At 41.7% G+C, this 13,128-nt stretch overlaps 1 protein-coding gene across 2 annotated transcripts in view; it reads right to left on the bottom strand.

The window, feature by feature from the left end:
- CDC5L (cell division cycle 5 like) overlaps positions 1-6,023 on the bottom strand; it is a 52,150-nt gene extending 46,127 nt beyond the window's left edge. The window contains exons 1-3 of one of the 2 annotated variants that reach the window (XM_037015194.2): positions 5,845-6,023; positions 3,482-3,585; positions 1,920-2,081 (exon numbers count right to left, since the gene is read on the bottom strand). In XM_037015194.2, coding sequence (XP_036871089.1) covers positions 1,920-2,081; positions 3,482-3,585; positions 5,845-5,889 — 311 coding nt within the window. In that variant the 5' untranslated portion in view covers positions 5,890-6,023. The remainder of the gene's footprint in view (positions 1-1,919; positions 2,082-3,481; positions 3,586-5,844) is intronic. The other variant, XM_037015141.2, reaches the window with a different exon arrangement.
- Between the last annotated feature and the right edge of the window lie 7,105 nt (positions 6,024-13,128).

Below are 13,128 nucleotides of genomic sequence, written 5' to 3' on the forward strand. Positions count from 1 at the left end.
TCCAATAAAGGGTTGACATCCAAAATATATAAAGAGCTCACACACCTCAACAAACAAAAAGCAAATAATCCAATTAAAAAATGGGCAGAGGAGCTGAACAGACAGTTCTCCAAAGAAGAAATTCAGATGGCCAACAGGCACATGAAAAGATGCTCCACATCGTTAGTCATCAGAAAAATGCAAATTAAAACCACAATGAGATATCACCTCACACCAGTAAGGATCGCCACCATCAAAAAGACAAACAACAACAAATGTTGGCAAGGATGTGGAGAAAGGGGAACCCTTCTACACTGCTGGTGGGAATGTAAATTAGTTTAATCATTGTGGAAAGCAGTATGGAGGTTCCTCAAAAAGCTCAAAACAGAAATACTATTTGACCCAGGAATTCCACTTCTAGGAATTTCCCCTAAGAATGCAGCAGCCCAGTTTGAAAAAGACATATGCACCCCTATGTTTATCACAGCACTATTTACAATACCCAAGAAATGGAAGCAACCTAAGTGTCCATCAGTAGATGAATGGATGAAGAAGATGTGGTACATACACACAATGAAATATTATTCAGCCATAAGAAGAAAACAAATCCTACCATTTGCAACAACATGGATAGAGCTAGGGAGTCTTATGCTCAGTGAAATAAGCCAGGAGGAGAAAGACAAGTACCAAATGATTTCACTCATATGTGGAGTATAAGAACAAAGAAAAAACTGAAGGAACACAACAGCAGCAGAATCACAGAACCCAAGAATGGACTATCAGTTACCAAAGGGAAAGGGACTGGGGAGGATGGGTGGGAAGGGAGGGATAAGGGGAGGGAAAAAAGAAAGGGGGCATTATGATTAGCATGTATAATGTGGGGGAAAGGTCAGAGGGAGGGCTGTGTAACACAGAGAAGACAAGTAGTGATTCTACAGCATCTTACTATGCTGATGGACAGTGATTGTAATAGGGTATGTGGGGGGGACTTTCAAGTGATGGGGGGAGTCTAGTAAACATAATGTTCTTCATGTAATTGTAGATTAATGATACCAAAATAAATAAATAAATATAAATAAAAATAAAAATAAAATAATCAAAAAATTTTTTAAAGTTTGTAGTGAAGAACTGAGATGTTCCTATGATTAACTCACAGCAGTGTGATTATGGGTAATTTTTATTTGCTTTTTTACTATTTTTTCCCAGATTTTCTATGATGAACATGTATGATTTGTGTAACAGTTTTAAGTTACTCATTTCAAATGTATATAACACAAGATATGATTGTGATCAACCACATGAGATTTAGAATATATAATCCTATAGCTTTAACTCCTACGGCTTTAGTCAGATCTGTAACTAAATGTCCTAAGACAGAAAATGCTAAAAGTTTATTCAGCCTCTTTCAGAAGATACATGGTTGACCCTTGAACCAGTGTAGGGGTTAGGGGTGCTGACAACCCCCACACTTGAAAACCCATGTATAAATTCTGACTCCCCAAAAAGTTAACTGGCAATAGCCTACTGCTGACCAGAAGCCTTATCGATAACATAAAAAGTTGATCAACACAAATTTTCTGTTATGTGTATTGTTTACATTTCTTGACTGTAAATAAGGCCATACAGTATGTGTGTGCCTACACTTTGATAAATTTTAACTTTTTATAGACTTGTACATATTTTATAGTAGTAAATGAAAAATAGACCGTGTCTACATATAGTCTGTATGTTCGTGACATAACATTTTCTTAATTTTTTCAATATTTCTAGGCAACACCGTTCATCTACAAGTTTTTTCGAGCTGTTGCAAATCTCCAAACATTTTCCCAATATAGTTAATAAAAAAGACTGCATATAAGTGGACCAGTGCAGTTCAAAACTATGTTGTTCAAGGGTCAACTGTACACACATTTTAAAACTGCTTTTGCAGATTCACTTACAGAAGAAATTCATAGTGTTCCAAGCACTGGGCAGCTGTTCTTCCAATGATTGGAGCAATCGTCCTCCACTGAGTTGGCATCAACTTGGCCAGGTGCAAGAGTTTTTCCTCTTCTTCTCTGGACCATTCTGTTTTCTTAATGCTTGGATCCAGCCACTCATACCTATTAGAAAGATACCACTGTGTGCATTAATCAGTCACCTAACATGAACATCCTATTTACATATTAGATATACTGACTTCTAGTATCTGAAAAATGCAAGCTCTCATCCTTCAATTACAAAAGCTCTTCTTCCTTTACCACAGAATATTCACTGTTGGTTACCTTACCCCATTCAATACTCCCTATCTCACCTAATTCTGGATTTCAATTATGCAATGTTAGTAATGCTTAAAAGAGGTAACTTGACAGACCTGGTCACATTCCTTCTTAACTATCAATTCTTATCAGTTTATACTTTATTAAAGGTTTTGAAATTATTTGCAAATAAGACAATACCACCTATTTTTATCGTGTTTCTAGTTTTCACAGCACTTTCTCATACTTTGAGTTGATTCTCTTAACACCTTGCCCTATTTCTTTAAGCATTTGACTTATACTCACTAAATGCTTTTCAACATTGTACGCTTTTGTTTGGGTATTTTTTTTTTATTTAAGTAAAACTACTATGTCATCCTCTGTCTTCCTAATGCCCTTCGCAACCCACATTTTTCATCCAGTCTACTGAGCTGGCTGAGAGGCTGGCAAACAAGATATAAGCCTTACCAAACACTGAGGCAGGAGCTTAACTCCACTAAAAAAAGCAGAAATCAGAACCACTTCTTCAGGCTATGGGACCATCTTCCTCTTTGGAGGTTCAACCTCTACATTCGGGTCCTTTCCCTTACCCAGGTGCCTAGGAAATTAGGTCATTCTTGTACATTCCAAAATATGATCCTAGAACCACATGGGTCAGGGCTGGGGCCAGATCACTCACGCCAAGAAGACACGTAAAGAGCTTACAGTGTCCACTACCCTGTGACTGAAAAGGAGACACTACAGGTGTAGTATTGGGTTATCATTATATTTTGGGGTAACAAATATGAAATATTTCAACTGTATTAATGAGGAAACTCAACTATCATGAGCTAGCCCAGAAAACCATTATTTATCATTTCTTTGGGAAAGTAAGTTCTAAAACAACCAACTTATACACTTTTGGAACATAATCCATAGGTACAGCTGGGGTCCATCTGTGCCTGAAAGTAAATTTATTTTATGTTTCACAAAGCACTCTCAAACACATTAACTTATTTGAGCCTCGTTATCTCCAACTGTTAAGAGCCAAGCATTATTACCCACAATTGAGAGAAAACAGGCAGGAAAGGGGATAGAAATATGACTTGCCTAGATCACACAGGAAGCACCTGACTGCTATGTTTTAAATCTATATTTCTATCTCAGACTCCCTACTTTCTGTTACAACACAATGACGGCTTTCTTTGGTAAGGTTCAAAGAACTGACATTTTCCTCATCATAAGTGAAATCCTTTTCTGTGTTCCACTCATTAACTGGTACATACCATCTGGCTTTGCACTGCTTTGCTGATTTTCTGTGCAGCAGGGAGGCAATCCTAGACCACTGGTTTTTTCCATATTTCATTACCGCTGCTTTCAGAATTTCATCCTTAAAAAATTGTGAAAGAAAAACAGTATATTCAACCACAAAACTCCAAGTGAGAAAAGACAAAATTTAAATTAACTCTGAAAGGGTTATTATGGAAGAAGAGACATAAACATACAAATGCACACACTTTTTTAAAACAATACAAAATCTTCATTCACTGTAATAATAAACACCAAGCTTGATTCAGCAAAATGCAAGAATTTAAAAAGAAATCCTTAGAAGGAAATCTTATTCTCCCTTACACACAACCCTCCCACTATAAACTGGGAATGGGGACAAGTGTTTCTGAGAAACCCCACTTGACAGAGATTAACAAAAAGTATTCTCCAGTGTGTATCCATCATTCTCTCCAAAATGTTCTTCATATTGATTCATTCAAAAAACATTTCCTGAGCACCTACCTGCCACTAGGTCTTTTGTCCTTAGGAAAAAAGAATCAAAGAGGGCACATTCAGCCCTCAAGAAGCAAATCAAGACTCTGGAGAATCCATTCTCCAATCCAGTCCCTCCTCCAGCTTACAGATGGCATTTTCTCTCCAGTCCCACAACTCTCACTCTGACCCCAGAATCCATATCTCAGGTCTAACCTAAGAATAAAGTATTTCTCCCCTACTTCACCAGTCAGCTCTGCTTCCAGCCTCCCCTAGTCTCTAGATCCTATTTCACCCGAGCATCCATTCCAATATGGAATTCACCAATCCCAGCAAGCTAAGCCACAGATACCAGGAATAACAGAGCCACAGATGAATGCACTGGGGCATTTTACTTTTAGAATTTTTTTCCACATTGAACTTGAGCTACATGCTTCATACATGAGCCACTTCACCCTACTCTACCCCCCAATTTTGTACACCTGTCTCTCCCCTAGAAGTCATCTCTTCTCCAATTTAAACAGCCTGGTTCCCTCTGTGCAAGCTGTGAGGCAAGGCTGGCACTGAGTTTATTTGTAACTTTGCTGCAGTACTGCTATACTTAAACACACCTTCAACTAAGTATATATAGCAGCTATCTACCTTCATTCAGCACATTTGCCAAGCAACCTATTTCATGCTGGTTACTGTCCTAGGTTCTAGGGGTACCAAGATCTGGTCCTCTTGCAGTGCTGTTTGCTGGGGAAAAGAAATATCAACTAGTACTTACTGGAAAACTACTATGTGCCAGACTCTGTTCTAAATGTTCTACATATACTGACTCATTTAATCCTTAAGAGGATTAGATATTGTCATCAGACCGATTAGAAAAAATGACAAAGCAGAGGATCTGAGAGGTTAAGAACCTTCCCTGCATCACACCAAAGGATGGGATGCTTGCAAAAGGACAAAACGAGCTACAACAAATGGATTAAAGAGGTGCCATGGGACCACTGGGGTTGTGACTAATTTTTACAGGGTGAATGGGCATAAATTCCAAAAAGAGTTTCTGAATTGGGTTTTGAAGGATGGCCAGAAAAATGCCACGCAGGGGGAGGATGTTTACAGCACAGTATGTAACAAGACACAGACCACAAAAAGGTAAGATACTGTCTAGAGACAAACTCAGTGCACTCTGAACACATACTGCACTAAAATCTTCTCTATTTTACTCCCTCTCTTACTGCCCTTTCGCTCACCACTGGCACTCTCCACTACATTTCCGGTAACGAAGAGACTACGGTAGGCAGTTTGTCCTATCTGGCGTCTATCCAGGCTGTGATGGACTGATAGAGACAGACCTTAGGATCTGTCTGGAGAACAGCCAGGTTACGCTTTGATAATAGTTAACAAGAGGGATGCTTTTTCAACCCTGCACTCAAGCTGCTTCCTTTCTGCAAGGAAGTATATGAAGAAACGAAGTTAGGGCCCTAGTACTACTTTATTTTTGAGTATCAGCGAGAGGCACGGTGCTCTGAGAGACGGGGTTGCCAGAGAAGGCCAACTCCTGTTGATGTCCTATCTCCGCTCCACACTGTGAGTTCATCTAGGACGGGGGTGGAAATGGGAGGCGAGGGGAGGAGTTGTGGGGGCGTCTTCATTTCAACAAATATTTACTTGAGGGTCTAAGAAGTGCCTGACAGGTAGGTGGTTAAATCACGGTCCCTGTCCTTGGGGTGCTCAGAAAACGCAGGGCTGGGCACAAAGTGAAGGCCGCGAGGGTGGGCCTCGCGCTGTCCCCCACACAGACCCCACGGGGCAGCCGCCAAGCCTCCCCGACCTCCGCGCGCGTGCGCAAAAGCTACTGGAGGGGGCGGAGGGCAGCGGCCGGCGGGAAAAGGGCACTCACCTCTGTATTCCTCCACACGCCCCCCTTGATCATAATTCGAGGCATCTTGAAAGCGTAGTGTCTCGGCAAGCGGCCGAGAGCTTCCGAGAAGTAGTAACAGCAATGCGACCACGGGACCCAATGCCGCCACTTCCTCCAAGCGCGACCTTCTGCTTTGAAGAGATCTGCGCAGGCGCAGGATGGTGGTGGTGGGGCGTAGAGCAAAGTAGCGAATCTCGCGAGAACTCGGGTGGCTGAGAGGAAGTTCCTTGTTGTCAAAGCTCTAGTCTAGAAAGCCTGACAGAAAACCATCAGACCACTCTGGCCAAAGTGCCGTTCGCCACGTGCAAGTACAAAACAGCCTGGAGGCTAACATACCATGGCTCTGGCGAGATATCGACGATGGCTCTTGACAGGGAGCGTAGCTGTGGGACTGGTAATGACGTCACCTAGTGGCAGAGGGGGCTTTCACGCATGTGGAGTTTCAGCCCAGGTGGTCTCACACGGGTTTTGTTAATTTATTGGTTTAGCACTTTATTGGACATTCAACCAAAAGGAATTTATTCACAGAATACTCAGGCAAAAGCAATAGCCTATTTAAGCTTAAATTTCCTAACCTGTAAAATAGTGATAATAGTACCAACTTCATTGTGTTGCCCCAAGGATTAAATAAGATCATAAGCCTAGCAGAGTATCTGATACATAATAACTACTCCAAAAAGTGGTAGCTGTTATTACAAGAAGGGCAACCCCAGGTGATAAGTGATTGCCCCAGAAACCCGCAGAAATGTCATGTCAAAGTCTTTAACTCATCACTATTCAGTCTATGTGGATTCATAATAGTTAGGGTTGATGACACCAGTATTAGACAAACTCGGGTTGGGTTGTCTCTCTCATCAGCTTCGGTAATAACCTTCCTGAATTTCATATCCTCATCTGAAAACTGGCATTAACAATACCTACCTCATCATTTTGGGGGCAACCTAACTGAGACATACCTAAACCCAGTGAGGTAGGGTGTCAAATGCCATTCCACCTTCCAATTACTCAGTCTCCTTCACTGTTTAAAAATGTCTCTTTGGCACCAGACCTGGAAGATAAAATATTTAGTGGACTGGTAAACACCCTGAATATTTATATAATGCCTTTATATATCTGCATTTCTCCATTTGCCTGTTATAAAAGAGCTACAGAATTTTCTGATTAAATTTTTGTTAATTTCTTTCTTTTCCTTTTAGCCTTGTAATGGGAAATTGTATCAATAAAATCACCATTTCGTTGAGAGGAGGCAGTATTGGGTTCTGAAGAACATACAGACTTAGGTGTAAGAAATCTTGGGCCAGTCCTGTCTCTACTTTGAACTGTATGTGTGACTGGTGACAAGCCATTTTCTGTCTCTGGACCTCTGCAATGCTTTCTGTAGGATGTGTGACCATTACCTCCTGCTCATTCCACCCCTGACATCTACTCAGTCATGTGCTTACAATGTCTGTCTCTCTTTCTCTCTCTCTCTCCCAATCTGTCACACACACACATAGACATCCACAGACCATTTGATTGATATGATCAAAGCTGAGCCAATTAAGCCTCCTCCCCAGGAATCTTAACAATGAAACCTAGAAGAAGCCAGTCTCTCTGCTGGCCAGTGAATCTCTAAAATGTGACACCTAGGAGGTGTCTGTCACCATGTTTTGTACTATGTAGACTGAGAAGGAAAGAAAGCAGGTCCCAGATGCATTGAGAGGAGCATAAAGGAGAATACAGAGAGGCAGAGGTAGGTCCTGACAATCCCAAAGTCCCTGCATCCACTACGTTCCTCAGTCCTATGTGCATCCCTGTTCTTTGTGCATCCCTGTTCTTGAGTTCTAAGGATTAGTTCTTTTTTTGCTTTTACCCAGTTGGAGTTGGGTTTCTATTATTTATAAGCAAGATTCTAAACAAATTCAGAGTTAGACCAGTCCTCTCTCAAGAGCCTTTCCAAGAGCCTATGATGATGGCTTCTCCTTACCACCCAGGACCACCTTTACCCCGTATGTCACCTTAGTACTAACTAGAAAATGGCATCCCTTCCTCAAAGCACTTTATTGACACCTGCTGGAAATTTGTCACAATATACTGATTTTTTTACAACAGGACACTCATAATAAAAGAAAATTAAATCTACCATATGTACAATGTAAATTGCGTCCCCCAACCTGCCTATTCGGACAAGAGCTGCCCCATAAAATGTTCCCCAAGGCACCCTGGAACATGGAGAGTGCGTGTCCCATTTCAGGATACAGAAAATGCAACATCGTGTCAGTTCCAAGCTGTCTAAAAACAGATCCCTATAGCCATGAACATCAGGGGCTGTCTGGCATGGCCTGGATTGGCCAGTCTAGTCAACCATATCACCCAAGCCACACCAGCCAGTCCTCAGGGCCCCAGCTAAGAGGCCATCTCCATCCCAGGGGCTGCCAAGGATCTCTGGCAGGGCAGCCATAAGGAGCAGCCACCAATAGACATTCAAACTGTACAGTCACTGTGAACCTTCAGGAAAGTGAGTGGTCATTTCTAAACAGAGGCTTAACAAGAAAGATGCTTCACTTCTTCCTAACCCACCTAAACATGTTCCTCAGAACACTGGTTGCATGAGATACTCCATTAAAAATAAACAGTTTTTTCCTGATTACTTGACTATGAAAAAAGCAGCATGCTCTGTCCACTCCTTTTCACAGTCACCAAAATTAAAACCTGTAAGAAGCTGTAAGATGAAGAAATCTGTTTCTCCCTGTTGTGGGTTGAATTGTGTCTTCCACACAGATATTCAAGTCCTAATCCTACCTGTAAATATGACCTTATTTGGAAATAGTCTTTGTAGATGTAATCAAATTGAAATGAGGTCATATTGGAGTAGAGTGGGCCTTAATCCAATGACTAGAGTCCTTATAAGAAGAGAAGAGCCTGGGCACACAGGGAGGACAGTGTATGAAGGAGGAAGCAGAGATTAGAGTGATACATCTGCAAGCCAAGCAGCACCAAGGATTGCCAGCAACACCAGAAGCTAAGAGAGAGGCATGGAATATACTTTCCCTCTGACACCTCAAGTGGAACCCAACCTTGCTGAAACCTTTGAGGTAGGGCAGAGACATAGGACAAGTATCATGATTAATTTTTCCTGCCTATGTTGAAATGCCAAGTAAGCCATCTTAAGGCTAAGATTCCATTTTAAAAACAGGGAGTTAGAAGGTAAGGTTCCTAACATATTTTATGGTAATCAGCCAAACCTACCCTATCTTAAGGTGGGGCAAGCAGTCCTAAATGATATGTCCCCACTGCTTGAGGGTAATCACAATCTTAGAGAAGAACAGGATCAAGAAACTCCTTGTGTTAAGTGTACCTTACAGAGTATCTAGAGGACTGACTGTGGATGATGACATAATGTCTCTCACAGGAGACAGACATCATGAGACCACTTGTCAAGCCTACATACACCCCTTCACCCTTTGCCCAATTCTAGAAAGCCTTAAAAGACAGAATCCTAAGCCTTTGAGCATGCATCCTCTCTGAGGTTCCCTGCAGTCCCTTTCTTGAGTGTGTACTTTTTGCCTTAAATAAAGATTTCTCACTTTTCAACTTTTTGCATTTTGTCTCTGCACTCTTCCAGTAGTAAATACCTTTATTACTTGCCTAGTCCATTCTATTTTCTAGACTTAAGCACAAGTCTTCACTCTGTCCTACTTCAGACAGGTAGGGAAGGGCCACTCTCTGATTTGCACTTGCAAGTTCCTGTCACCTGGATGACCCAGACAGGAATGCAACTGTACAATTGTGCTCTTTAGTAGCCTGCCTAGAAATCTCCTTTCTTTGCTTTGAGAAGTTCTCAGAACATAATCTCACTCCATCCAGTGCTCTGCAGCTCCCCCAAATTCTGGGATGGTAGGGGTTTAGTTCCCACACTGTGCAGATTCAAGTGTACACTGGATGCCATGTGACCCTGGCTTCAGGAGTTGGCAAGGGATTTGCACTATGCTGAGCAGGAGTTTAGTGAGCTGCCCTTTCTTTCCTCCCTCTGTTCTTCCTTGCTCTCTGCTGCTTGCAAGTCAGCTGCCATTCCCTGCTACCCTCGCTTTAATGAGTTCCTTCCTTACCTACATTCATCTGACCTGCTCGAGAATCTTTCTAATTGAGTCAAGACCCGTTCCCCATCTGTGTTGAAATGTCCCCTAGTGCGCAGGAAGAGACCTCCCCATACACAGCTGCCTGACAACACCTTGATTTCAGACTTCCAGCCTCCAGAACTGTGAGAGAACAAATTTCTCTTGTTCAGAGCTACCAGTTTGTGGTGCTTTCTCACAATAACCCTAGGAAAATAATATATGGCCTTTTTAAAGCAGCATTTCCAAGCTAATTTAACCCTGGAAACTTTTTTTCTTAAAAAAATCTATTGATATTCAGGAAACAAAATTTGGGAAAACCTGGTCCAGGGAAGAGATTAGAGTTCCACCCAGTTTACAAGGGGGTAACAGTACATGATAAAGGGTGGGCTTGTAGGTTGCACTGTCCTCCATTTCCCTGCCTTTCATCCCTTTCTGAGGAGCTGCTTCTGACTGGAACAATTTTGATTAGCTGAGAGAACTATCAAAATTCTACTCTCCCTCTTGTCTGTTTTTTTTACCATCAAAAAACCGTTCAGGAAAGGGCTAAAATTAGGATCAAAAGCCTGTGACATCATCAAGGCATGACCAGGAGCTGGGGTTATTCTATAATCTTCTTCATCTCTCTAAATAAACAGACGGACTTAAGTAGAAACCTGTGCTAACTGGCAAATACAATTTCAACCGATGTCCTCTAGCCCCATGGGATGGCTACCCTGAAGCCCCTCCCTGTCTTTTAGAAATTCCCCAGCTAGCGCCGGGAAAAGCTATTGTCGGGGTGTCAAGTTACTCCAAATGGAATTCCATTCACCCTACATGCAGGTAATGCCAACCATGGTTAATCATCTAAATTGACTTGGATTTCACCTACTTACACTTCCTGTTGTGGATCCAATTATAGTTTGTAATCTCCTCTCAGGTATTCATCTTCACGGGTATTATTTCTAGGGAGTCTCCTGTGCCCCGAGGTGGGAAAGTGTTACCAAGGAGAATTTGCTTTTTGTCAGGCCCCAGAGGTTCAAGTGTCTTTGTGAGCTCATTTCTCAGTTTGGAACCAATTTTCCAATCAGATCATTTACAGCCACAAGGCACAAGCTTGGGGTTTACATTCCTCACGGGAGACTTCTTTTTTCACATTCATATTCCAGACTCTAAACTCATTTGCCCAACTACCTCCTGGACAGTTCCACTCGTGTGTGTCACAGGTTCTGTAAATTCAACGTCCCAAAATTGAGGTCCCCCCAGAAAACTGTACTTCTCCAGCATACCTTATTTCAGTGAATAGCACAGGGCTGTCATGTATGATTGTGTAAGTGGTTCACTGCACAAGAGACAAATGGGGGCTGAAATCTAGATTGTACACTGTTCACCAGGAGGTACATCCCACCAGACTGTCCACCGAGAAGGCATCTTTCTGTAAGCATGTAAAGACACCACATGAGCTAGATGACACACATTGCCCTGGTAACAGCACCACCATCCACTTTGTTGCCCCTTTTCTGTCTACCATACCTTCCCCACCCATCCCCAAGCCATCTGTCTTGCAGCTTTTTCCTCCTAGCTAGCCCTCAAACCCATCTCCTTTGTACCTCCTCTGATGTCAGTTGCCAGATTTAGCACATGAAAATACAGAATGTCGTTACATTTGAATTTCAGATAAACAACAAAGAACTTAGTATAATTATGCCTTGTACATTCATTCTGTCCTCTTGCTAAGAGAACCCTCATACGAAAGAACACACTTCTAGCCAGATGAGCGTAAACATGCTCACACCACCACCACTGGAACTTACCCCAGCACTCTTGCCATATTTGGTGGAGACCAGCATATTCCCTCAGAAAACAAATCACTGTGATATGTGGCTGCTTATATGACGCAAGGCCGAGCCCCTCCATGCACACCAAGACGTTTGTTTTTCATGTATGTGTTTTCATTTATTTCTTAAGAAGTCCATGTATGGGAGCCTCAGGGTTGGCTTCTCAAGTCAGTAGTGACCACCCCATCCCCCAGGGTGGGCTCGTGCCATAACCACTCCTGGAGCTCCCCAGCACTGGAAGGACACCACACATCTCAAACTGGCTCCCACACACATCCTTTCCTAGAGTCTACTGGGAACTTGCAGACCCCCTAAAAGGTGCACCCTCCCACATCTGGCAAATTTCTCAGTTCTGGGTCAAAGTATCACTCCCTCAGTTAGTGGCATAATTTTGAGAAGCTCCAACTCTAAAAATACTTCAAGTCAAATACTATTAAACAAGGCTTTTACCTAGGTAGGCTTTGAAGCCAAGTGCTGAAAAGCAAAAGGAGACAGTCTAACCAAACTGAATATCTCAATTTAGAAATGTATGCAGTTAGTGGAATTATACAGAATATTCATAAATTATGGAATTGAAAAGCCTAATACCCTAATATCTTAATATTTTGATAACTTAGAGTACAGAGACTATAGAAACAGTCTTGAAATTGTCTGTATGTTTTTAGATTTTAGTGCCACTTGCTGTGTAACATAATTTTCCCTCCATACTACAAAGGCCATTTTTCTTTTTTGCCTGTATCTGATATTAGAATACTATATTTGCAGTGTAAAGTCGTTACTTTAATAATTCACTTGTAAATGTCAAATGCAGGTTGTTTCTATTCAACCTGCAAGCTTCAGTTATTGAAAACAAGAAATGAACACACACACGTTTTTATTTACCAAAGAATCTCAAGTGAAATGAAGGAGATCTTCATGTGTAACAGGTTCAACTTCTTTGCACCTAGAAAGAAGAAAAAGCTGGAATAGCTGTGACACTCGTATGTCTTTCCCATTTGCCTTTTGGCTACACCTTACCTTAACTCTCCCCAAAACACACATGTACGTGCACTATGTCCTGCCCAAAGTTGGCAAATTCTTCACAGGCCAGTTGTGGGAAATGCCATGAAATAAGGCCTAATTTCCAGGGCAATTTTCCAGTGATCCTGAAACTCCAGATGTTCAATCTTGAAATAGTTTTTGAAACCATATCTATTGTGGTTTAAAGTAGCATCTAGGAATTATGTAGACCACCTGGATAATCCCATCTAGAAATTCTTGCAGAACCTTTCTTTGTGTTTGTATTGTTCTCCATTATCTACCACACAGGTGATCGCAGTTGATTTTTTTTTTAAGTAATAGAAGCACACACA

This window comes from Manis javanica, chromosome 16 (assembly GCF_040802235.1).
Source record: "Manis javanica isolate MJ-LG chromosome 16, MJ_LKY, whole genome shotgun sequence".
NCBI classification, from domain to species: Eukaryota; Metazoa; Chordata; class Mammalia; order Pholidota; family Manidae; genus Manis; species Manis javanica.